This window comes from Madurella fahalii (assembly GCF_045866475.1).
Source record: "Madurella fahalii IFM 68171 DNA, scaffold_5, whole genome shotgun sequence".
NCBI classification, from domain to species: Eukaryota; Fungi; Ascomycota; class Sordariomycetes; order Sordariales; genus Madurella; species Madurella fahalii.
The window spans coordinates 4,708,133-4,732,264 of NW_027263975.1; the positions used below are offsets into that span (position 1 = coordinate 4,708,133).

At 53.4% G+C, this 24,132-nt stretch overlaps 10 protein-coding genes across 10 annotated transcripts; 2 read left to right on the forward strand and 8 right to left on the reverse strand.

The window, feature by feature from the left end:
- Positions 1-1,521: 1,521 nt before the first annotated feature.
- MFIFM68171_09979 (Galactan 1,3-beta-galactosidase) lies at positions 1,522-3,267 on the reverse strand (the record flags this gene model as incomplete). The annotated part of the gene is made up of 5 exons (XM_071065398.1): positions 1,522-2,112; positions 2,302-2,550; positions 2,608-2,680; positions 2,746-3,098; positions 3,178-3,267. 5 exons carry the CDS (start codon positions 3,265-3,267, stop codon positions 1,522-1,524), a joined length of 1,356 nt encoding a protein of 451 aa, XP_070921499.1.
- Positions 3,268-4,855: 1,588 nt separating this feature from the next.
- On the reverse strand, positions 4,856-5,383 carry MFIFM68171_09980 (uncharacterized protein; the record flags this gene model as incomplete). The annotated part of the gene is made up of 1 exon (XM_071065399.1): positions 4,856-5,383. One exon carries the CDS (start codon positions 5,381-5,383, stop codon positions 4,856-4,858), a length of 528 nt encoding a protein of 175 aa, XP_070921500.1.
- A 1,577-nt stretch (positions 5,384-6,960) lies between these two features.
- On the forward strand, positions 6,961-7,488 carry MFIFM68171_09981 (uncharacterized protein; the record flags this gene model as incomplete). Its single annotated transcript, XM_071065400.1, has 1 exon — positions 6,961-7,488. The coding sequence occupies one exon, from the start codon at positions 6,961-6,963 to the stop codon at positions 7,486-7,488; it is 528 nt and encodes a 175-aa protein (XP_070921501.1).
- A 275-nt stretch (positions 7,489-7,763) lies between these two features.
- On the reverse strand, positions 7,764-10,079 carry MFIFM68171_09982 (uncharacterized protein; the record flags this gene model as incomplete). The annotated part of the gene is made up of 1 exon (XM_071065401.1): positions 7,764-10,079. One exon carries the CDS (start codon positions 10,077-10,079, stop codon positions 7,764-7,766), a length of 2,316 nt encoding a protein of 771 aa, XP_070921502.1.
- A 582-nt stretch (positions 10,080-10,661) lies between these two features.
- MFIFM68171_09983 (uncharacterized protein) lies at positions 10,662-11,819 on the forward strand (the record flags this gene model as incomplete). The annotated part of the gene is made up of 1 exon (XM_071065402.1): positions 10,662-11,819. The coding sequence occupies one exon, from the start codon at positions 10,662-10,664 to the stop codon at positions 11,817-11,819; it is 1,158 nt and encodes a 385-aa protein (XP_070921503.1).
- A 1,210-nt stretch (positions 11,820-13,029) lies between these two features.
- MFIFM68171_09984 (uncharacterized protein) lies at positions 13,030-14,769 on the reverse strand (the record flags this gene model as incomplete). The annotated part of the gene is made up of 1 exon (XM_071065403.1): positions 13,030-14,769. One exon carries the CDS (start codon positions 14,767-14,769, stop codon positions 13,030-13,032), a length of 1,740 nt encoding a protein of 579 aa, XP_070921504.1.
- Positions 14,770-15,262: 493 nt separating this feature from the next.
- On the reverse strand, positions 15,263-16,800 carry ARG4 (argininosuccinate lyase; the record flags this gene model as incomplete). The annotated part of the gene is made up of 3 exons (XM_071065404.1): positions 15,263-15,733; positions 15,806-16,683; positions 16,752-16,800. 3 exons carry the CDS (start codon positions 16,798-16,800, stop codon positions 15,263-15,265), a joined length of 1,398 nt encoding a protein of 465 aa, XP_070921505.1.
- A 730-nt stretch (positions 16,801-17,530) lies between these two features.
- Positions 17,531-18,854, reverse strand: MFIFM68171_09986 (uncharacterized protein; the record flags this gene model as incomplete). Its single annotated transcript, XM_071065405.1, has 5 exons — positions 17,531-17,565; positions 17,627-18,027; positions 18,091-18,284; positions 18,359-18,455; positions 18,529-18,854. The coding sequence occupies 5 exons, from the start codon at positions 18,852-18,854 to the stop codon at positions 17,531-17,533; spliced, it is 1,053 nt and encodes a 350-aa protein (XP_070921506.1).
- A 1,507-nt stretch (positions 18,855-20,361) lies between these two features.
- MFIFM68171_09987 (uncharacterized protein) lies at positions 20,362-20,727 on the reverse strand (the record flags this gene model as incomplete). Its single annotated transcript, XM_071065406.1, has 1 exon — positions 20,362-20,727. One exon carries the CDS (start codon positions 20,725-20,727, stop codon positions 20,362-20,364), a length of 366 nt encoding a protein of 121 aa, XP_070921507.1.
- Positions 20,728-21,279: 552 nt separating this feature from the next.
- On the reverse strand, positions 21,280-23,344 carry MFIFM68171_09988 (uncharacterized protein; the record flags this gene model as incomplete). The annotated part of the gene is made up of 7 exons (XM_071065407.1): positions 21,280-21,924; positions 22,010-22,373; positions 22,437-22,497; positions 22,568-22,658; positions 22,720-22,843; positions 22,907-23,096; positions 23,158-23,344. The coding sequence occupies 7 exons, from the start codon at positions 23,342-23,344 to the stop codon at positions 21,280-21,282; spliced, it is 1,662 nt and encodes a 553-aa protein (XP_070921508.1).
- Positions 23,345-24,132: the final 788 nt, after the last annotated feature.

Here is a 24,132-nt window from a genome sequence, read left to right on the forward strand (position 1 = left end):
GGTCGGTAATCCAGGTCGCTTTGCGTGGAGCTAACCGAGAGACCCGGGGTCGATGTTCCACCCATTAAACCGATGCTCTGCGGGGCTTTTATGAGCACACATTGGTGGCTTGGCCTGGGAATCGCCAGCAAGTATCTCTCTGCTGCGGAAGCTCCTTGACTTTGCGGTGTGGCCAATCGGGAGTGGAGAGCAATCACCCGCGTGATAAAGCAATAAACTACATAGTACTATGCATGTGAACGTGGAATGGATCAGCACATCTTCCCCGCCATGAATCTTAATTGATTCAAAAGAGGGTGGGAGTTGGACTCTTGAAACACATCACGTTGCTTGTCCTGGGAGAACCTGCCCAAGGTAGGTAACTACTACATAGGACGGCATCGCACAGCGAGCGCAATTTCAATCACCGGTCAAGAAAGATGCTAAGTCTCACTTTAACAGACCAGCCACCTGATGTATGCCCGTCCGTGATTTGTACGGGACGTCGAAGCACGAGATGCGGAGAGGCTCCCCAAAGCGGAATGATATCACAGTAAGTGGATAGAGCGTTGGAATTTCTTTAACGAGCGTATACGGCTGGGAATAGGACCAGCTACGGAGATCCAAAAGTCAAGATTAGATGAAAAGCATCGCAATGGCGAGTTAGGGGGTATAGAATATGTCATTGGGAAGAGACCGTTTATGACGCAGAAGGGGAATCTTGGTATGGGTGCAGCCGGAGCAAAGAGAGGAGACGTGGTAGTTGTGTTCCGTAAGGGGAAGACTCCGTTTGTACTGGAGCCGCAGGAGGAGCGGCCTTGAGCCACAAAGTTTTACCTCCGTAGGGGATGCACATTATTACGGTCTATGGCTGGCGAAACTGCGATGAGGGAACGTGTTCAACATCTTATTTCCTCGAGTAACCGTCAACAGGCAGAACAAGCCAAACACCCTAGGATCATCAATCACTGTCGTTACGTGTCGGAGAATTTGGCTGCTCAGCGAGGACAAGTGGGTAAGAAGGGTCATTGAATCGGAGTCAACACTCACATTCTGATGGTTTAAATTCCCCTATGAATCACTAGGGGGTATCTATACCTATTATGTTCTGCCCGGTTAGTAAGAAGCGGGAAGTAATTACTACTGATTGAGATAATTACGCAGTCTTGTCGTTGTCTCCTTACCGTGACAAAGTTCACGAGTGTTTGTGGAGGTAGTATGGAGGCAGGCGCAGCCTTCGATACCAGATACTTGTGTGTTATACCAGTTTACTTGCCAGCGGTTCAATTCCCGCTTTCTGAATCGAGCTGTGGCGAGGTAGTTTTTATCTTGGACCAAACTAGACTAAGTACAGCCGTGACAGCGGCCGAATGTTGATGCAAGCAAATACCTAGCCTCAACCGTCCAGACATACGGCATAGCACAGTTGGGAACTTCGAGCTAGAGGACCCAAGATGTTTGACTTGCAAACATGATAGAAGGAGAGGTACCTTCACAGTGCTGGGACTCTATTGGACAGGTTCTACTAGTACGCCAACTCGACTATTGAACAGGCACCATCAAGCGGTCAACATCAGGACCCCAACCAGTACCCACTCCCTCAATGACGATCGTATTGTCCGAGCCCCTCTTCAAGTTCGCATGGAGCGTGCTGCTCGCAGGATCCCCTCTAGCACTCAAGAAGGCGATTTTCCTTCCGGCATCCCCATTGACCCTCACATTCGCGTAGCGCGGACCGGTGTCTCCGTTCAGGAACTTGATCCGGATGGTTGTCAACCCGTCGATATCGCTCCTAATGCCGCGAAACGTGACGCTGCCCCTGTCGGGGCCACCAATATATCCAGCAGCAACCCCGTTCGAGCACCCGGAGCAACTGATGTCGCGTGCGTTGCCACCGTACGTCGCACTCTCTGCCTCGTAGCTGTTTTCGGATGGCGGCCTCTGCCATGCCACGAAATTCGTCGTTGGAACCCAGCTCACAAAATTCTTCATGGTGACGCTAGTTCCGCTGATGCTCAACGGGAGCCAGACGTAGGTGCTCGCCATTAGATTGTCTTTGACCCATCTGTCCCCTAGATAGATCGCGCTGCTCTCGCTGGTTTTGAGAATGTAGGTGGTCTGCGAGTTATAGGTCTGGCGTTCAGGTCAGCCTCGAGATCCAGGCCATTCAAAGTGATGATCTTGGAAGGAATATCTCGGAGTCTGCTACGCGTGAAAGGGGAAAAAAGATAAATAAAAGTAAATAAATAAATAAAGAAATTTAAAAAAAAAAGGGGGGGGGGGGGGGGGGGGGGGGGGAGAATGAAAGAAAAGGTAACTGACTTTCGACCCGCTGTCGGCAAATTTCCTCCACGCCGACCAGCCAGATCTGAGAGAGGTTGAGGTTGTATACTGGTTCTCATTGGCGTCCCATCCGGTCATCATGGACGCAAACATGAAGTACGTATTGCCCAGCTTGACCATTGCTGGCGCCTCAACACGGGCGCCGCCTTCTAACCTCCATCCATATACGTCAGTTGTCGGGGTCAGAAAATCGTCTGAGAGAGCAACGATGCGGAGGCCGTAATTTCTCTGCCGCTTAGGTATTAGTGCCCGTCTGTTATTTGTGAGAAGAGAGAGGGCACAAACATCCTCGGTTAGAAGATAACCCTTGCCATCATCGTCCTTGAACAACCCCATATCGCGGCTTTCCCTTCCTAGCCTTCGGATAATTGCTGTTAGTCACGAATGAGGCGAGGATGGTCATGGAGGTAAAGTAGTACTCACGGTTGAAAGCTTCGAATATACTGGTATTTTCCGCATACGGAATCCCCGGTGGCCACTGCTACTCTCGCCTCGCCGTAGTTACTGCTATCCATGTGCATCCAGAGCACATACTTTCGTGTTCTGTCGTTGTAAATCACCTTGGGTCTCTCCACCACTCGGTTGGGTCCGAGGTCGCCGGAGCTGGTTCGGGACAAGAGGGCGCCCACAAACGTCCACTGGACAAGATCCGTGGAGGCGTAGCAGTTAACGTTCGAGAAGGAGTGGCCGCCACTCTTGTCCTCACCGATCATGTAGTATGTCCCATTTTCTTGAATCAGGCCTGCACCGTGTGCCTGCAGGTGTTCACCGTTTGGCTGAACAACGGTTAGACCAATCTGGTTAGGCGAAGCGCTCTCTAAGCACCGCTGCCAAATGAACGGAGAGTCATCTCACAGTTGTCCATGTGCCTCCTGGAACGACCTGCAGGGATGCCGTAGCGACGCGGCAGAGCGTCGCTGTGAATGCAAGTGAACAGAACCGCATCGTGTATGATAGTTGCACACGAATTGCGAAAACCACGTGTGGGATCGGGCGCAAGTATCGCCAGTATACAAGCCCTTTTATATCAGGTTTGTCCTCTAGATGTGGGGAAGGCAATATAGACCGGTAACTTGAAAGTATTGGTGGACAAATTTGAGCATCTCGGAGCAGGCGCCGGTTAATTACCTTGCACCACTATAGCTAAAACCCCTAGCGAGCTAAGAATTTGCATCTCGAGCGCCTTTCACAATGCCCCAGACAAGCTGCCCTGGTTTAGCGCCCGGTACCTACGTGCAATTGCTGTCTCGCACATGCTCCATCAAACCCACAGTATCGACATAAGCTATGCCAACTTCTTGGGTGTGGCAACACACATATCGGAGCTTTAGTAGTATTCCAGATAGCAGATAAGTTTAGCTACCAAGCTATGTAACCAAGATCGTGCGATATATGCAAGAATGTCGCCTGGTTGTTTACTGAGCATACCAGGCACTATAGGGCGGAGAATGAGTTATTACATGCCCCTCACCTCCAGATGCCTACAGCCCTTCGCAGCCTCCACAAAGGAACATCGCTTGTACCGGGTTATCGTCCCGAATGATGTTTACCCGCAGGTTCCCGCCTTTAGTCCCCAGTTCTGCTAGCCACGAGCGCCAGTACTGTACCTACTTTACATCTATCTGGGCCCGTTACAGGCTACACCTAGCGCGGTAACCTCTCTATTTCTTAAACAAAAATAAGTTTGACGCTGTCACTAAGCGCCTGTGTGGAAAGCACAGCGTTAGGTCCTTGTCATTCCGGACAGGCACTGTTCTGGTCCGTGAATTAGCCCCGGTACCGTCCGGGAATTGGTTGATAAAAACCCTAATTCACGTCTAGTGTTAGGAATAAGCTTGAGAATTCTGGCCGCAAACACTTGTGATCTTTGTTATTACGAGAGAATTCGGGATAGTGGTTTAGTTACAGTGTTCGTAGTACCTACAGTTTTGAGGCTCCCATTTACATCTAGGTTGAGAAGAGCAAGTTCTGACAGTGTTATATAATCTGGAACCCAAAGGTAACACGACGAGTTAAAACGTTGTCATTGACTTTTCAACATGGTTGAACAATGATCCCCGCATATGGAATATGTCTCGAGGCTTTCTATAAAAGCGCCTTTGATTCCAATCAATGACGATGATGACGAAACGAGGTGCTTAATACAAACCTGCTATAACAACAGAAGCGCGGTAGCGTTGTAAAAACATGTTCTGGAAAGCCATACGCACTCATGCGCCGACCCGAAAATCGATGAACGGAACGAGCACGGAAATGGGCATTAACCAAGGCCTCATGTGCAGCATTTGAATTCTGGCGCTTTACCGGTCAGGGTGATATTTGGATGTAAAGAACCAAGCGCCCCATCAATGTCACTTGAGTTTCCTACTTACGGTTATCTATTGGCGCTTTTCATTCATTTGCCGTATACTCCTGGACCTTGACAGCGGGAACTCAAATGTTTCAATCCCTTAATTCAGATAGTTAACTAATCCCTGTGCCTTTGTCGGTCTCAGGCGCGAAACCTCCCGGAACCTACATGTGATTTTCCATTTCAAGGATCCTCCTCATCCTGCCGACCATCCTGGTCGTCCCTGATGACCTCTACCTCCCTGCTCTTTTCATAGTAGTCGGACCCATACCGCAGCGGCAAACACATGCCCACATACTCCCCGTTGCCGCCGAAACAGGCCTTCCCATCATCGCACTCCCTCCCCGTACCGCCGCGGCAATAATCCTTTATTGGGGCGCAAATGCCCATCCCATCGCACGAGGGACCGCAGCTGTAATAGTGTCTAGGGTCGGCCGTGCAAAATTCGATGCGCTCGTCGCAATCGTCGTACAGTTGCCAGCCGCCGCACAGCGTGTAGATTTGCTGCGTTTCAGTACTGAGGTCCTGGCAGGTCCCCGGACACTCGCGGAAGTAGGTGCAATCGCTGGCGAGGGGGATGCAAGTGAGAGTAGGGCAATCGCCTAGCTCTGCACCGCAGGGGGTGCCGACTTCTGCGAGTCGCGCATGCAGAGGAGTCGAGGTTCCGACTGCAGATAGAAGGGTAGAGGCAAGAAGGATTTGCAGATGCATCCTAGCCGTTCTTTTCCTTTCCTTTCCTTGTTGCTTTCAGGTATCCTCTACTTTTCGATAACCTATACCGAATCTCAAATCAGTAGATGGCGGGGGAGAGACCCGTGTTAGCATTGGGACAGAACTCAGGTCATTTAAGATCCCGGGGAGCATTGCCCCGAAAGAGACCTACTAGCTTTGGACTCGGGATAAGGATGATATGTTGGGCCTACAGCTTCCTTCCTGATCTCGGAGGAGTACCTTTTAGATTAATGATACCTCTGCGAAGGAATTAGGCGAGAATTCATTGTCACCCTAAGAGCCCACCCAAATGCATTCTCCTCTCGACCGAAGCAACCTTGCCCAACCAACAAAAGTATCAGATATACCAAAGTACAACAGTACCACTGGTGAAAATGGAAGCAATGCGTTTGATTTCGAGTCATCTTGTTGCTCCCTTGGGCGAGCATTGTAGTTTTGAGACTCGACGATTGCAGCTATGATAGATACATCTTGGTGAAGGAACTTTTACGTATTAGCTGCCCAGGAGTTATGGCAGGCGAAGTGCCAAGTGCTGCTTAGCCGGACGCCGGTTTCGGTACTAGTACTTAGCTATATACATCACACATATCGTACCGTGCATATTATGTCCATTTTGAGTTTATTCCCAAAGCTCCGTCTCTTATTAGTTCGGTCCCCAATACTCTGAGGATCTGACGTCTTGGCCCCTCCCGTGGCATCTCGAAGCTTGGAAATCGCGTTGCGCTTGCTTTTCGGTCTACTTTTAGACGGTACAGCCAGCAAACATGAGAACAACGACACAGAAACAAAAGCGGGGAGGAAAAGCGATGTGAGAAGAAAGCGAATCGGAGTTGTGCGTAGTGTATCACTAGTAATAGCGCATTCCGCAACAATCCACCCATTGCTGTGCAAGACAACCATTGAAGAAGCCACAAGGGGTTCAATTCACCGCAGCCAACCAATGTAGTCATCCGCAAGTTTTGTGTGGCTGCGACGGAGCCACGATAGTTTGTTCGCGCCGAAGCTAGCGGCTGCTCGCCAAGGATGCCACTTGATCACCGAGGTGCCTGACCGGACATCTCGGGGCAAGCTAATAGCAAAATACTTGGATAAAAAAAGAGAGACGACGAAATTTGAGTCATCACGATGAGGATTGTGCTATCTAGGCAGAAGCTTTTCGATAACCACTCAATTTTCGTTGTGCTCAGTGGCGCATTGCACACATCAACCCCTGATCGGAGATGATGGTGCGGCTGTTGGTTCGATATACCGTCAACTAGTTCTGATTGGATGAAGGTAGTTCAGCAATCCCGGATAACGCCAGCCGCCAAATCGGCCTCTGCTGAGGCTGTGGAACATGGCGGTGGGAATCGCTAACTGTGTTGCTGGTGGGTAAGGGGGGCGCGGGGAGCTCTCAATCTCAACCGATCCAGGTCTGGTCATCTGTCGTGCAAGTATAAGGGGACGCTGGTTCCCCGTGTCTGGGGTAAACTTCTGATCTTGATTCATCAATCAGCGGAGTGCTCAGCTGTCATTCCAACAAGCAACCGAGCCAGAGAAACCAAGAGAGAAGAAATATGCGTCTCAACCTCACCTTCCTCGGCTTCCTAGCCACGGCCACCGCTTACCTCGACGTGGGCCACCTCATTGCTCGACAGACGTCCACCCCCGACGCATTCGGCGGCGACACGGGAGAATGCTTCGGCGCGATCATGGATGTTGCCGGATCCGCGCCCTACCCGCCGGCCGAGATCATCGACGTCATGACCGGCTTCTACATGACCGCGACCGGTGCCTACGACGCACAGTGCGGCTGGCAGACGGCGCTGCCCGCCGACCTCGTTGACGACTGGTACTCGTACCAGGGCGAAGTCATATCCTGGTACTCTGCAAGCTCGGCCGAGCTCCACTCGGCCTTGTCCAAGTGCCCTCCTGGCTACGAGAGCTCGGTAGGACCCTGCAGCTCCAGCATCTCCGGGCTGCCCCCACCCCAGAACGTTCCTGCCACGGCCGCGAGCAAGAATGTTGCGCCGAAAGAGACGGGCCATGTTGTTTTCACGGGGGCAGCTGTTGCCGGTTTCTTGGGCGTCGTGGCCGCCCTTTAGGCTTTCTTTCGGTCGGGTTGATAGTGGGGAGATGATACCTGATTAGGTAGTATCCAGCTAATTGAGAGAATGGAACTTTGCGTCGGTATTTGAACGAATAGCGTATAAGTACTGGAATCTGCGTTTCCTTACCTAAGGTACTGTTCAATTCTTCTGTTGCAACTTAGATCTATATCGACTGTCAAAACCACATCACCGGCCCCATGAGCTTTTCAAACCCTTCAATGTACCGGACGCACTCTTTTCTTCATCTTACGCAAAGTTTAATAACCAAGCTACACCGCTATATCCTCATCTTTGTGACTCGCAGCTACCGCAACGTTAATGAACTTGCGCAGCCCCTCCTCCAGTGGCGTGAGCGGCTGCCAGCCCAGCTCCTCACACGTCTTCCTGATTTCGGGTACTCTGTTGTCAACGTCCTGGTATCCTTGCCCGTATACCTCTTCTCCGCTCATTTCCACCAACCGACTTCTGAGCTTGCCACGTTTTACCTCTCCGCTGGCCCCATGTGCCGGTCCATGATGGCGTGTCTGATGTTCGCTGTATAAACGCAGCATCATCTCTCCCAGCTCTCTTATCGAGCAATTGTTGGACTCAGTACGCCCGCCGATATTGTAAATCTTACCGCTTGCCACCCCGCCCTTGTTATCGATTATCTTGAGGAGAGCATCGATCCCATCATCGATGTAAGTAAAGGTGCGCCTTTGTGCGCCGCCATTACAAAGCACGATGTCCTCACCGCTCAGGATTTGACGGAGGAATTGGGTGGTCACCCGCACGGTATTACCGCCGATGGCGCCATTTCCGTCAGAAGTCCTCTCCGTGTCTGTTTTTCTCACCGCAGACGGACCGGTTTCTGAGTGGGAAGAATCGGGTGAGGCTGGTGGAGGGACATCATCAAGTCCAGGTCCGAACCAGTTGAACGGCCGAAATATGGTATAGTCGAGCCCATTCTGTATCCCGTGCGCGTGTATGATGCGGTCGAGCAGCTGCTTGCAGGTAGCATAGATCCATCTGGATTTTGATGTTGGGCCGTATATCAGTGGTGATTCGTCCGCGTCCATTTCACAACTCCCGCCGTTGTCTAGGAGGATACCCGGCCTCGAACGTGCGCCGTCAAGCCCGGCCATGTGGACATAAGAAGACAACGGGTTGCCGTAGACTTCTGAAGTAGACGGGAAAATTAGTCGCTTATTGTACCGCACGCATGCCTCGATGATGGGTATTTGAGCAGCGAAATCAACCTCAAAGATGGACAAGGGGTTGTTGATGTAAGCCTGGGGACGGGCGATACCCGCCAGAGGCAGCACCACGTCAGAGTTCCGTATTTGCTCGTCAACCCATTTCGATTCCGACAGCATGTCACCCTGGCGGAAGAAGAGGCGGCCACCATGGTGATTTGCGCTGCTGCCGCTCTCCAGCCTCGTAAGGTGGGATTGGACTAACGGGCAAGTGCAGAGATGGCGGTCCGTTAGGTCAAGGCCGTAGATGACCCAGTCTTTATAAGCGGCATCGGAGAGAATGCGACGCGCGAGATGGTGCCCTATGAACCCGTCGACCCCTAGAATCACGATTCTTTTCTTTACTGTCGATTGCGGATCAGAAAGACTTGGTGGCGGGCCGTCGGGAATAGGTTCTGGAGCAGGTGATGGTTGAAGGACCTCGCGTAACGCGGTTGGGGCCACGATGTTGCCATTTTCATCGAGAAGCTCATGGATGTCGATGGTCCGTCCATCGCTGCATCGTCCCAGGATACGATCATCGACAATGTCAAGTCCGAGACCTTTCTGCGTTGGCTGCGATGCGCAAGGGCCGAGTCGAGCCTTTCCGATGGTGTACTTCCGCCCACTAACCAGCGTCCACGCGCCAGGGTAATGAGGAGGAGCGACTGCTCTGTGGAGGTTGTATACCTCTACAGCCGAGCAGGCCCAATCAATCATACCATCTTCTGGTTTTCGGCCTTTAAAGTAGCTCCCTTCACTCAGCTTGTTTTCCCGCCTCGGAGTTCTTCCCTCTTTCAGGAGCGGCAAGACGTTCCACAGCGTTTGCTCTGCAGCAGCTGTCACCTTTTGAAACACCTGATGGGCAGTATCGTCGGGCAGAATTGGTATCGGGTCGGACTGGGCCACGATGGCACCTGCATCTGGTTTGGAGACCATCTCGTGGAGGGTAACACCAGTCTCGGTCTCGCCACGGAGAATGGCCCAGTTCACGGGCGCCCGGCCGCGGTATTTTGGGAGGAGTGAGCCGTGCATGTTGTAGGCGCCACGGCTAGCCAGCGACAGGAGGCTGACGGGAAGGATGTTGCGAAAATAGAAGCTGAAGATGAAGTCAGGCTGGAGAGACGCAACGCGAGCGACTAAGTCATTGTCCGTCTTGGGGTTGTTTGTTGCTTGGATAAACGGGATGCCATGGTCCTGGCTGAATTCGGCCACGGAACAGAACCAGCGGGTCTCGGAGGGGTCGTCGATGTGGGTGACCACCAGTGAGACGCGAATACCGCGGGCAAGGAGGGTGCCCAGGCACCTCACACCAACATCATGGTAGGCAAAGACAACAGCGGACAGCTGCCCTGGATTTGAGCCGGCCATTGCAGGAGCAAAGTGGAGTTCAGTTGAACTGATTCGTGGGGTTTCTTGCGTTGGGGGGAATCTTTTTGTGATGTCCGGCTACCGAACGTCGACGCGAAATATGGAGGTGAGGTGGACCGGCAAATGACACGGTGCGCCTTGATCTTATACCGATCTGGGCCAGCGACGCCCTTGGTAGGACTTTTGGTAGCTGAAAAACGGGGGCAATGCAAAGGACCTTGCTGAGTGACGAGAATAAGAGTGTCTCGGAGGACTTGGGGTGTTTACCGCGCTCTCCGCGGATCGCCAAGGCCAACAATTGAGACATGGACACACAGAAATCTGCACGATACTCGTATGATTGGTTACAGATGGATGTCCCAGTGCCTACACTATGTAATTCAGCTCTGAGGAACAGGCGCTAATCCGTAAATAGCGCTTTGGGGGACCGAATGGTATTCTAGTGAGCTGACCACCTTACGCTCCGCAGTTCCGTTGCCGCCGTGGCGGAGTACTAATGTTGACACTCCTCCACCGTTCCCTAATTACTAATGTTTTCCGCGTTTATCTTTTTGAGACCAGGAGCAAAGTCAACCGATTACCATGGCGGAGCACAGCCATGTCCAGCCTTTCCTTCCGTTCTCCAAGCCGAGTATCGATGAGGCGACCATCTCCGAGGTCTGCAATGTGCTAAGGTCCGGTTGGCTCACCGGCGAAGGACCCAAAGTCCGTCAGTTTGAGGAAACTCTATTCTCGTATTTTGGCGGTGTTCGTCCTGTACGGACATTTAACTCGGCCACCAGCGCTCTGGAGACAGCTCTGCGAGTGGCGGGTATCGGTCCGGGCGACGAGGTCATCACTACCCCATTATCATGGGTGGCCACCGCCAACGTCATCCTATCCGTCGGCGCTAGACCGGTTTTTGTTGACGTTGACCCCGCATCGCGGAACCTTGACCTAACAAAGGCCGAAATGGCCGTGACGTCTCGCACAAAGGGAATCCTTCCTGTGTACCTGGCTGGACTACCGGTGGACATGGACGTGCTATACGCCCTTGCAAAGAGGCATGGGCTGCGAGTAATCGAGGATGCGGCGCAAGCGATCGGATCGGTGTGGGATGGAAAGCTGATCGGGTCCTTTGGAGATCTGGTCGTCTTTAGCTTCCAGGCAAACAAGAACATCACCACGGGTGAAGGGGGTTGTCTGGTGCTCAATACCGAAGAGGAAGCGTCCTTGGCAGAAAAGCTTCGCTTACAGGGTGTTACGCGGGCGGGCACCGACAGTATAGAAGTCGACGTTCTAGGAGGCAAATCCAACATGCCTGAGATAGCGGCGGCGATCGGGCTTGGTCAATTCCGGACCATTGTGCAGGTGACGCGAAAGAGGCACAACCTTGCGCGGCATTATTTTTCTGCGTTCGGAGATGAATTCGAGGCACAAACCGGAGCCCGGTTGCCGCCCCGTGGAGATGGAAAAGGGCGGTCCAACTGGCACATGTTTCAGCTAGTCCTTCCCGACAAATGGTCCCGCGCCGAGTTTCAACAGCTTATGAAGACCAGGTACCAGGTCGGAATTGGATATCATTACCCTCCCATTCACCTTTTCAAGCTTTACCGCCAGCTAGGGTTTAGAGAGGGCATGTTTCCGAGTGCTGAGGCTGTGGGAAGGCAGATTGTGACGTTGCCGCTTTTTGGGGGCATGGCAGAAGATGACGTTGAACGCGTGGTGGCTGCGGTGAAGGAGTTGTTAATGCCGCGATAATGGCGTTGATGTCTTAATGTCCAATAATTTGCCGCTTCCTGTACTCTTAGCCGCCTTGATCAGATAAGAATGGAGAAACAGCACTCAGGACCATCTAATGACCACCACTTCGCAGCCATTCAGGCTTATGTTCGACAATGTGGCGCCATTTGAAGAGCTGTTTACTTAGTGGGAAGAGGGGGGTTCTTGGGCATTCAGGACGCCATACAAACCAGGTAGACCTCTACTTTACGCGGGCGATCGGTGACATGATGACACCTAGCTAGGTATGTACAGCTATGGCACGTGATGGTGCCTAACTAAGTGTCATCGTTTCCTCTATTGTCCTTACAGAGTATAGGGGTCTAAATGGTCAAGGTGGTGATATCAATGTCAGAGACACCCCTTCCGCCAGCTAGGTAGGTCTTCAACAACGCTGCAATCTCCTCTCACATCGCCTTAGGCCGAGAGTGTCCACATCCACCACGAATCACCAAAGCCGGCCCAGGGGAATCAAGAGCACAACTGTCCAGGTGAGAAAACCGGACCCGCGATTACCGCGATTGCCGTGATTGCAGTAATCAGGTCAGAGCCACCGAGTAGGTACTAGTCGGGTAATATTCGCCAGGCACGGAATGAGATAGTACACCAAGCACAGCTGAGCTAATGGGGATTGCTCAGCTCTGACTCTGAATTCCCCAAGTAGCAACGGAGTCATGACATTTTGACGCTCATGAAGCACTGGTCGGTCTGGGTGTCAACACAGAGAACGACTTAAATGCCATTTAAATATAGAGCCCGGTAGGCCGCGGTATTGAGCAGATGCCAAATCAACATCATTCTCCCAACAGAGCGGGAAAGGTTGATGGATGGTGATGTCGAGTTGACGGCAGGCGAAGGTAAATGATGAAGAAATACTAAGATGATGGTGAGTTAGATTGTGGCGGTAGACGATCGCTTAATCCACCCAGCGAGCGTATCTGGATACCTACTTACCAATATGATGCACAGAAGAAACAAAGACGTGAACCTAGTCTATTGAGCCTATTCCTGCCAGCCCAATTTGACCTCAGACCATTCGTGAATCCGAAGTAGGGTACATGTAGATTCCCGGAGAGACTGCCATCTACTTCCTCGGTCCCATTCTTCAGCCTCGCTGTAATACTTTTAAACCCATCCAGTGTATTCCAAGCGCCAAACAGATGCCCGCATCCTTTAGTTATTATGCCACTCACAGGAAGCTATTGACAATCGTCACCGTCGTGGTATAGACCATGCACACGATCCCCAACACCATCATGGCCACATCCCCCCACCTCACCCAGCTTTTCCGCGCAACTCCCTTATAATGCAAATACGCTGGATAGACGTACACCAGCGGCACGCACGCCACGCTCCCAATCAGCGCCACAAACCGATCCAAATTGCCCGTCCCGGCAACCGAAACCAACCCACATACGACAATCACGCCGAACCGGAACAGATTCTTCACCCACTTGGTCCTCAGGCTGCGCCGGCCCGACCGGTGGCCGAATACCCTCCCCTCGATGATCCTCAGCGCGGGAAACAGCTGCACTGGCGTTCCAACCAGCACCGCCACCGAGTACAGCAGCTGCACGGCATTCACCAGCTTGCTGTCCTGCGGGAAGTTGTTGATGATCTGGATCTGCGTCGTGCTGCCAAAGGTCGCGTAGCAGACCGCGCCGACCGAGGTGAACACCACGGTAATCAGCACCATCACCAGGCCCAGCAGCCCCTCGAACTTTTGCGGCTCCGCCATGGACGACTCGATGGGCAGGATAAGGCCTATCCCCTCAAAGGTGAAGATGGCCGAGCCGATGGTGAGGGTGTACTTGTCCGGATTGAAGAGCACTACGGAAGGGTGCATCCCCTCGGCGGTGAGGGAGGTGCTGGTAAACCAGTAGATGTAGCTTACTCCGATGAGGATGCAGACGTCGGCTAGCAATGCGGCGGCGCCGAGTTTGGAAATATTGCGGATCCAGGAGAGCGGGATCAAAATAATCAGCTGTAGGGCGATGAGGCCGGCAGGAGAGAAAGGGCTCTCGCCCGTAGCGGTGACGGCGTTGAAGAAGGTGACGAGGTTCTCGGCCACAAACACGATGCCGGCACAGACGAAACCCAGCTGGGAGAGGGCGATGGAGAAGAGAATGAGGGCGCGCATCTTGGACCCGGCTATGGTGTGTCCGATCTCGCCGTAGCCGCCGCCGTAGTGGTGCTTGCATTGCAGCAGGAGGTGGAAGGCGACCATGGTGATAGTGGATACTGTTAGCATAGCGGTGCAGGAAAAGAGGATGCCGCCGTTGCTAAACGCTTTGGGGAGGAACATGATGCCCGTGCCGACAAAGGCTTTGATGAGCGTAAAAAAGGTTTTTGTCGTGCCAGCGTTCGCGGAGCGGGCGGCTTTGTCGGGCATCCGCTGCCTGAGAAGCGGTCTCCTTTCGGGGGCTTCGTCTTCCTCCTCTTCCGTGACGGCCTCCTCGTCCGAGTCGGCGAGATCCTCTCCCGCAAAACTCCCGTATAGGTCGAGGAATTCTACAAAGTTCCTCGTAATGTGCATGCGAGCTGCCATGAAATCATTGCCTCGCTTCTGCCGTAGAAACGCGCGGCGGAACCCTCCTGGCGCAAGCTGGTCACCGACCCTCAGCGTCACCGTATCGTCGCCGTCTTGGAATTCCCGGGGCGAGTGGAATGTCGCTGCCCGACGGTGCATTGGGGCGCGGGCCGTGGCGTCAATCTTGAAGAGGTCCCGGTGAATGTCCCCTCCCTGCAGCTTCAAGGACGACTCCTCGGTGCTGGCAGGCAGCTCGGAGCCCGATGCCGAAGAAGCGGATCCATCTGGGCTGCCGGCGGTGCTGTGGAACTCGGCCGTGTAACCGGGCGGAAGATGCTCGGCGACGACCTGAGCTTCGGCCTCTAGTCTCTCCTGATGTGCGGGTGTGCTGTCCGGCATGGTGGCTGGTGAAGCAACCTGTATGTATGTACCTGAGACTGTCGATCGGGTGGCTCCCTTTTTGCTACATTGGAGAACTTTTTGTGGTTTAGTGAACAAATGAGGGTGGGAGGCGGCAAACAGCGGCTCGCTGATCAAAGCTTCTAATGATGTCACCAATGGGCGGTCGAGAACACCAGGCACGTGTCACGACGAGAATCTCGCATGTACACCGCCAAAACCGGAGTGTGCCTCCCAATCGACAACCTCGCAGCGTAAACACGGCCGTGGCTGGGTGTCATTGGTGCGCCATGGCCGGCACGTCCAGAGCCTTGCATCACACATTGTCTCGTAACAATCCGCGAGGGCCTGGGCCATCTTTTAGTCTATGTCTATTGCTCTGGGCTGTTAGCCACAGCCCGAGACCGTCGGCGGCGGTTCGCGGGCTCATAGAAAAGCGGACCGCTCTCCCCGCCCTGCAATGGAACTTTTAAGACCCCGCACAGTAGACCACTCAGCTCTTGGAAACGACGGCCTCAATTGAAGCAATCTGGGCAAGCACCGATTGCCTGCTGGTGCCCCCGGATGCGGACCTCATCTCGACACTTCTCTCAAAGTCAAACACCTGTGCGATGTCGTCCTCGAACAGCGGCGAGATCTCTTTTAAGTCCTTCAGCGGAAGCGCCGAGATGGACACTTGAGCCTCCTCGGCCTTACGGACAATGGCGCCGGCAATGTGGTGAGTCTGCCGGAAAGGAACGCCCTTTCGGACCAAATAGTCTGCAACATCAGTGGCAAGCATGTCGTCAGTCAAGGCGGCCTTCATCTTGTCGCCGTTGACTTTGAGCGTAGCAAGGACCCCCTGTGTGATTCTTAAGCACTGGGAGACTGTCTTGATGCAGTCGATGAGGGGCTCGACGGATTCCTGGAGATCCTTGTTGTACGAAGTGGGGAGGCTCTTGAGCGAGGACAAGAAGCCAGATGCCTGTCGTTATCCCGTCAGCATTATTGCAGAGTATTGCTGCTGAGCTAGGATGAACAAGGAGAGCGAGCTTACCTGTCCCATGACTCTGCCTGCCTTGCCCCGGATGAGCTCCAGGCTATCCGGATTCTTCTTCTGGGGCATCAAGCTACTGCCGGTGCTGTAGGCGTCGGCAACCTGCACGAAGCCGAATTCGGCGGTCGAGAAGAGGATCAGGTCTTCGCTGAGACGGCTGAGGTGTGCCATCAACAGACTTGCCCACTGCAGGATGTCGACGACAAAGTCTCTGTCGGCAACAGCGCACAAGCTGTTAGGATGGACCGACGAGAAACCCAGATCCTTGGCCATAAACTCGCGGTCAATGCCGAAGGGGTTGCCAGCCAACGCGCCAACGCCCAGCGGGCACGCAGAGACGCGCTCCTGGACGCCCTCGAGGCGCTGCAAGTCGCCTAGGAGGAAGGTGGCGTGGGAGAGGAGCCAGTGAGAGAAGCGTACAGGCTGCGCGCGCTGCAGGTGCGTGTATCCCGGCATCAGGAGCGGAAGGTACTCCTTTGCCTGTGCAGCACTGACACGGAGAACGTCCTTCAAAATAGCTGACAACTCGGCAAGCTGCTCGCCAGCCCAGAGCCGCATGTCCACGCCAACCTGCTCATTGCGAGAGCGACCAGTATGAAGCTTGCCAGCAGCCGAGCCGATCAACTCTCCAAGGCGCCGCTCGTTGGCGGTATGGATGTCCTCGTCCGACTTGGTGTCAATGACAAACTTGCCCTCCTCCCACTCCTTCTCCACCTGCTTAAGACCGAAGATAATCTTGTCCAGCTCTTCATCCGAAAGGACCCCGAGTTTGCGCAGCGCCTTTGCCCACGTAATCGAGCCCTGAATGTCGGCTTTGTAGAGGACCTTGTCGAAAGAAAGTGACTCGTTGAACTGGAACATCAAGTCGTCGATCGCGCCTGTCAATGGAGAACTCACTGTTAGCAAAAACAAGTCCGCAACGGACTGGATGGGTAATTGAGCTCACCGGTGAACCGGCCACCCCAAAGAAGGGCAGGAGTGGTTGTGGGCGCCATGTTGTCTGCTTGAAAAAAGCCGCTACGAGCTGTCACCGGGACAAGCTCGGAGCTCGCTTTGTATGATTCACCAAAAAAAAAAAAAAAATATTGGGCCTCAGCCCAGTCTCAGGCACCACCACGTGACAAGGGTCTTATCAGCAACCGTGTAGCAGTAGATCCCAAAGCACACCAGTCATCACCAGCGCGTTCCAGCCATGTCCCGCTTCATCTACCGCCCAAGATGGTACCAGAATTTGACTGCACTCATGTGGAACCCGAGGATGCCCGCATACAATCTGGGCAACTGTAGTATACCGTACGGTATAATACAACACCAAAGGTACCTACAGTAGCAGGAGGGTTACAGTGACGTACCCCGCTGCAAGGGATTGCCCCACACATTGACAATAGCAGAGTTCGGCGGTACGAGTCGCCGCCCACACTGCTACCCGGGCTAAGGTACTTGAACCTTTGACCACGGTAGAATACACAGCAATTCTAGCCGTCTTGTTATCGGGGCTTGTTCACAATGACCGTTCATCACAGCTGATCGGCCCAGCCCATGGGTTGAGTCCAAACACCTGGAATGTCACGGTAATGGCAATACATAGGTATTCAAGCATGCGTAACAACAACAGGACGCGGTCTCCCGGGACATAATTCCCTAATTCACGCCAAGACATCATTGCGAGACACGCAACAAGCCCCGTCCGTCCTCCATCCCCACTTGGACGGTTCCAAGGACAATCTACTCCATCGGATTGCCGGGGAGCTTGGTGAACCCTAAGTGTCTGTTAGCTGGCCGCCGATGGCTCCTTGCCGTCAATGGATCCGGTCAACTTACAGCCGTCGACATCCTCCCGAATCGTCTTTTGAATCACACACCTGTTGGCCGTGTTGATGTCCTGACTCTTCAGGTTCCCGCACGTGGCGCTGAAACAGCCGTTCGCATCCATGGCCTTTTGCAGCGCATCGCCCTTCCACCCAAACACGTAGTCGCCGTGCTGGCCGTAGCCCGTCTTGTCGCCCGTGCTGAGGACAAATGGCTGAGACCCATCGGCCGGCCACTCGGCCCGGTTGTTAAACTTGGTCGTGTCCCAGACAATCTCGAGCATGAGCTGGGGGATCTTGACGGGGTGGCTGGCGGGGCAGTCGCCGGTGGACAGGAAGTTGGAGGGCCCGCTGACTGGGTAGGCGACGTGGTCCTTGTGGTTGGGGCTATCGAGGTTCTTGCCATCCCAGCAGCTGAGGTGATATTGTTAGTCCCCACCGTCCCCACAGATGGGAAGCAGAAGCACGGATTCTTACGTCGGATATAAAACATTGGAACGGATACCGCCGAGGCACGGCTGGGGAGGGAAGCCCTCAAAGTCGAGTCTGGGGTCGGAGCAGGGAGCCATGTCATCTCCGCCAAAGTTGGGGGCATTGTAGCAACGGAAGCAGCTCTGGGATTTGTATTTTGGCTTGCGGTTCATGGCGTCGCCGACAAACATGCGGAAACCCTAAGGACGGCGGTTAGAAGCTGAGGCACGTTGATGTGACGACCCATGGAAGGCTCGCCAAGTCAGAGGCTTACAGGCTTGAACGCCGTGACCGTGTTTTTCCTCGGGGCGATATAATAAACAACCATTCCCCCGGAGATCTGTGTCGTGAACCTGTCGTTGAACAAGAATCTGCAAGAGAAACAATGCTTGTCAAGGCTGGTTCATTGAATGTATCACCGAGGCACAGCGTTGGTATAGCTACCTGTTAGGCACCTGGGGGACACGCTTATAACTTCCGTTACGAGCTTGGAAGTAGACATTTGCCGTCCAGTAGTTGGAGAAGTCATCGGCCGGACCGCAAGTGGTGCAAGTAGCGATTTGAGAGATGTCGGTGTATGGCATCGACGCGTTGAACGCGTTGCCTCCCACGACCTGATGCATGTGCGGTGTTGGGAACTCTCCCGGGTTGACGAGGGGGTCCAAACGCTCAACCGTGATCTGTGAGCATCCGAACCGCAGGTGATTCAAGCCTTGCATGAAACCCTGCGCGTCAGCCAGGGCTGCGAGGGCGAGAGCAGACCAGAGCATGATGGGCCAAGGTAGACGTCTTTCCAGATGTTGTTTTCTCGACAATGGCGGTGAGCACAGTCTCCTTAGATGATGGAGCAGGAGAAGTCCGAGCACCCAACAGCCTTCAAGACCCAAGGGCAGTAACCCACGTTTTACGACTCCATTGCCGGATAACTGCCTTGCCACACCACTCAGAAACCAAATTTAGACTTGGCTGCGTCGAGCTTCGGTTGGTCGAACCGAGCATTGACGAGGTCATTTCTCGGCACAGAATCAGCAATCTAGATCGATTAGCACTCTGGCGGGGCCACTCCTGACCTATCGGGAGAATTGACCAACTTCAGCTAATCAGGGTATTTGCGGGTTTATCCACGGCACTTACGCCAGTTCTTCGGTAGGAGCCGAACTAGAGGGCAACAAGCAAAGTTTTTCCATGGCAAACAAGGCAAGTAACCGATTGGTTGGCTGTTACGAAGACCGCACTGCTAACCGCAGAGTCGCGGGGTGATCTTGGGATCTGTTCCCACTGTACGACGAATTCACCTGCATTTCTCTAAGCGGTTTGGAACGCAGCCCATCTACCATGATTGTCTGACTGCGCAATGAGCACCAAGCCGTGGCGTCCAGGTCATCAACCGCTTTTCTCAAGCCACTAAGCGGCGAGTTACAATCTCACCATGGCCTTGCTTATACACCTAATATACTCTTTTACTGTCTGATGTTCTTTTACGTAGTGGTGGTGACTTGGTTTCCTGGAACCTAGCATGTTTATGATCCACATCAGTGGACACAGTGGACACAGAGACTCCGGCCAGGCTCGGTTCATTCATTAGGTGTCCGTGAGTGGGTAGATGATGCCTACAGGAGTAGTCGTAGTCGTAATCGTATATGCGTCGTTTTCGAGGGGCGTCCGCGTGGTGGCTCATCGCCATCATCATCATCGTCCTCGTTGTCATCGTCGTCGTAGGAATCACCAGATTGGCCATCGAGGCTCCGTTGGCTGTCGGGGAACTTTCGCTTCTTGGGGCTGGCGCTGCCGCTGGGGGTACGAGAGGGTAGGACACGAGCCAATTTGGTAACCGCTGCGCGATCCAGGGGTTCGGTCTTGACCGTACCAGTGGCGGGATTGAAAACGCACACGGCATACTTCAGTGTGCCCTTAAGGAACGGATAGATCTTGTCGCAAAAAACTCACCAGGCAAAGCGGGCGAACAGGAATTGGGGTGAGATGCCGGAAAGCGGAAATTGTAAGGCGCGGTTGTGGACGAGGGCTTGCAGTTCAGCACCACCTCGGTTTTGTAGGACATGGGCGACGAGTACGGGGCTGCCCTCGGGAGCTGTGACTTCATATTTTGGTACCAGAGAAAATTAGCCTTCGTCAAACAGCCAGTGCATGTCACGCCGGATAAGCAGGATATTCCGATCGTCGTCGACTGGGTTCACCATGGAACCGAGACGGCAATAGCGTGACATGCGGTTTGCATCGAACCAGCTGGCCATGGCAGTAGGGACAAGATGGGCGGCCTTAGCACCGAAACGCAAGCCGTAATGCGGCAAGACTGGTCGCGTGCCCTGGCCGGCTTGCCTCGAGATCAACGAGAAGGGCGAGAATCGAGGGAGGGGGAACGGGAATCTTGAGGTCCTTCCAATTGTTGGGGGGGTTGTCGTGGGGGAAGCGCCAGTGATCGAAGCTCGGAATGACCGGATATTTGTTGTCGGTGGCATCGTCGACAAAGTAGTAAGTCTGCTCACGGAGGACGCGATTCCCCAATCTCTCGACCTTGGTGAAGGAACCAGGACCGGCGGGGGCAGGCACTGTCGAAACCTGCTTTCTGGCTGCTGCGGCAGCAGCGACTCTTCCTCCATTAAGTAAATGGAGAGTTTGTTGCATTTGTTGTGTTTCGGTGTGATTATTATCGCGATTGATAGACGTCGTGACGTTGTCCAAAGTTTCTTGGCTTTGCCGACTTTAGAGCTTGGTCCACTGCAAGGCAAATGTACACTGTACTGTGCTGCACATTAGGTACACACAGCACATCTCATATAACTACAGGTCCCACTTCTTTACACTCTTCCCCTTTTTCGTGCTGAGGGTATCGTTTTTGTAAGGTAACTATAAGTATAGAGACACTGTTTCGATTGGTTGAAGGAAGAAAGACGTAGGCAGTTGCTCCGCAAGGGTGGCGGTCACGTACCAGAGCACGTGTAATACTCCTACTACTACTTGTTCTCGTCCTTCCTCCGTGGCATCCCAAAGTCCGTAATTAAGTTTCTAGCTCGACAAGTTGACTCTAGCACACTCGGCAGGCTGCGGCAGCAAGGCAGGAATATTAAACGTGATCGGTGGGAGGCATCACTAAGCACCGGCTTTTGGCTATCTCTAACGCATACGAACACAGTGGTGAGTCGCATTTAGCATTAGGCGCCTGCCATAAGGTGCTTGCTATTTACTCATTGCCTCGTTGAGGGCTTGAAAACCCCCCTTGACACTGAACGCCTCTATCCCGAGGTGTCTAAGGGTTGAAGTTGCTAACCGTGACGCATCCCCGTCATAGCAGACAACAACCACTGCACGCTGACTTTGTTTGATATCACCTAGATGTTTCGATGCGCCAGGTTCGTAGAAAAGAGTTTGGATGCCATTCCACACCGCAAACACAGCATCTGGGTCCCCAAACAAATCCCCATCCGCCAGCCCGGGCGTTAGTCCCTTCAACGGTAGGTGAATAGAGTTGGCGAGGTGCCGTGCCTTAAAGGCAGCCTTGCTTCGGAGATCCAGAATCAGTGGGATGGATTCATCGGATCTTGGCGGGTGAACGGAGCAACACGTGGGAGTTTGCGTATCCGAGCTCGTAGAGACATAAGGAACCAGACCCCGAAGGCAAGACCGAAGTGTGGACCAGACCGTTGGGGCTCGGCGATTATGTACTTGGCTTGCTTTGAAATCTGAGCCGAGCGTCGTCAGCGACATACTGACCCCATGCTTGCTCGAGGCAGGAACTCTTCTGCTGTCGAGTATCTCCACTGCCCTAGCGGCATCTAAGATCCACCGCTCATCATGCCTGAGCTGGTCGCACTGCAGCAGAATCTACTCACCCACAAGTTAGCAAACCTCTCGAGTAGGCCAGGGTGTAATGGATTTGGTGGGCTAGCGGCGAAGATGTAGTCCTTACCTTGTTTTGAATGGGCGGGAATTCCTCCGCTCCCAGCTTCTGATAGTAGCCAGCAAGATACTGATAGGGGAGGTCGCTGCAGGTAAACACGCATGAGACCTCTCTGCTAGCGCCATCGGATAAACTCGTAAGCCCTACGGACTCCTTTATCTTGCCGATATAGTCCAAAAGACCACGCAATGCTTGTCCAGAAGAGGGACCAGCGATCAGACCTTCCCTCGAAAGCTGCATCGACATGCGGTAAGAATCCACGGAGGCTACTTCGACAAAGTCATCTACCATCTGCTCCCATGGAAATCCGCATGAGTTGAATCCTTGGAAGTGCCTGGGACCTGGAGTCGGATCACCAAAGACATTGAAAACACTGTTTTACATCAGCCATCAGGTTCGAGCGACAGTGTTGGAGGTCGGGTTCAGCGCTTCTCACCCTAAAGTTCTGACAGATGGTTTCTGTGACTTGAGATAGGCTGATGTGCCGGTAATACAACCTGGGTTTGCAACGACTGTCAGACAGCTGTGCGCGATGTAGCATTCGACGGATGGTTGGAACTAGCATACCTCCAGTCCCCACCGTGGTGCAGAAGAGGCTGATCTCCGGCAGCTGGTGTAATATCTGAGGGCCTGTCCATTGCTCGTGTGCTCGCCAGTTCTGTAGGAAGGTCAGATTACCCATGCGAGCACGTGAGTGCAGACAGATAGTCATTGCTTACATTCTCGTTGTCATACTGTCCCGGGTAGATCACGTCCCCACGCTTTGCAGTGAGCCGCCTCAACCTGCACATGATTCCAGACTCATCTGTGGGTTCCTGCTGTGCGAGGCCTCCGTAAAGGTGCCTGTTCCAATTCTCAGTATCGATGTTCTGGACGTTAGATATGGATGAGAACGTCGAGACCCACGGTGTGATTCCAAAGAAGCGAAGGAGGCTCAGAGACTCTGGGCTCTTCTTGTTTGTGACATATGCTCTAACATCGTTGTGGCCCCATAGAACGCGGGCAATAATGCCTAGTGACAAGACAGTAGAGCCGGAGCTGGCCTCGACAATGGTTCGGCTCTGTGCCTCTGGGATGCCACGGAGCATGCTCAGCGCTGCAACTTGAATTAGTTTTCCATACCTTATACCTTATCCGACACTTGGAAATCTACGTACCAGGCAACGACTTGACATTTTGGGCGGGTAGGTGTGTAAGCATCTTGGCATATATCCGAACGCCATCCTTCCTGAAAGGGTTCAAGCGGTCGGGAATCTCCACGAGAGGTAGAGGCGGGTTCTTGTCAGGGTCAAAGAAGTCGGCCACCGAATTGGAACCACGAAATACGTTGTTGGATGCCTCCATGGTAGAGAAAACTACAGAAAAGGGTAACGAAAGGACAATCACAAGTGACGGGGACAGTTCCGCGTCCGATTCTAATGTCAAGTTTGTCGTAGAGTCCAACTGCGGGACAACTCTCGTATCTCTACCTGTTAGATGCCTATTCTACATTTCTGACTTCCCGCTTATCAATACCTCCTACTTCATCTATCGCTTTACTGAGCGCTAACTCGTGGTAAGTCCGAAATCCTCGCGTTCGAGCCACGAAGCAGCTTTGACGGAACAGAGCAGGGTGGAATGCAATGTCAACTTCCGCAGTCCCACACAGTATCGTTGATTACATGCTCAAATCCCCTCAACTACCCATGACCCGGCAGAGACGTGCGTTAGTTGTTCCATTTCCAAGTACAGGAGTCATCCTCTGCCCTGACGCCAAATCAGGGAGCCCTGGCTCCACGTGGCCAGGCTCCGACACTCTCTGCCACACCGCTCCTCAAGCGGAGCTTCCAGTAAGCCGGTGAGCAAGTTTCCCCTCAGATCTATGCAGGGGCAGAAAATGCATCTAAAGAAAAGGCGCCGATCTCACCCAAGGACAATCGCGAGGTCTTGGCCCGAACAAGTGCTACCACCTCTGGCGTCGCTCTGGCATTATTACGAAAAAGACGAGGTCAATCAGTTCCGCGTTCCCGTGTATGGCATAGTGGGTGGTACAAGTCACCAGCATTTAATATCCTTGCAACCCCCCCCAGCTTTTTTGCCCTGGTCGCTTATGCGCACACCGAGGTGTGTCTTTCGATGTCACACTCAACCGT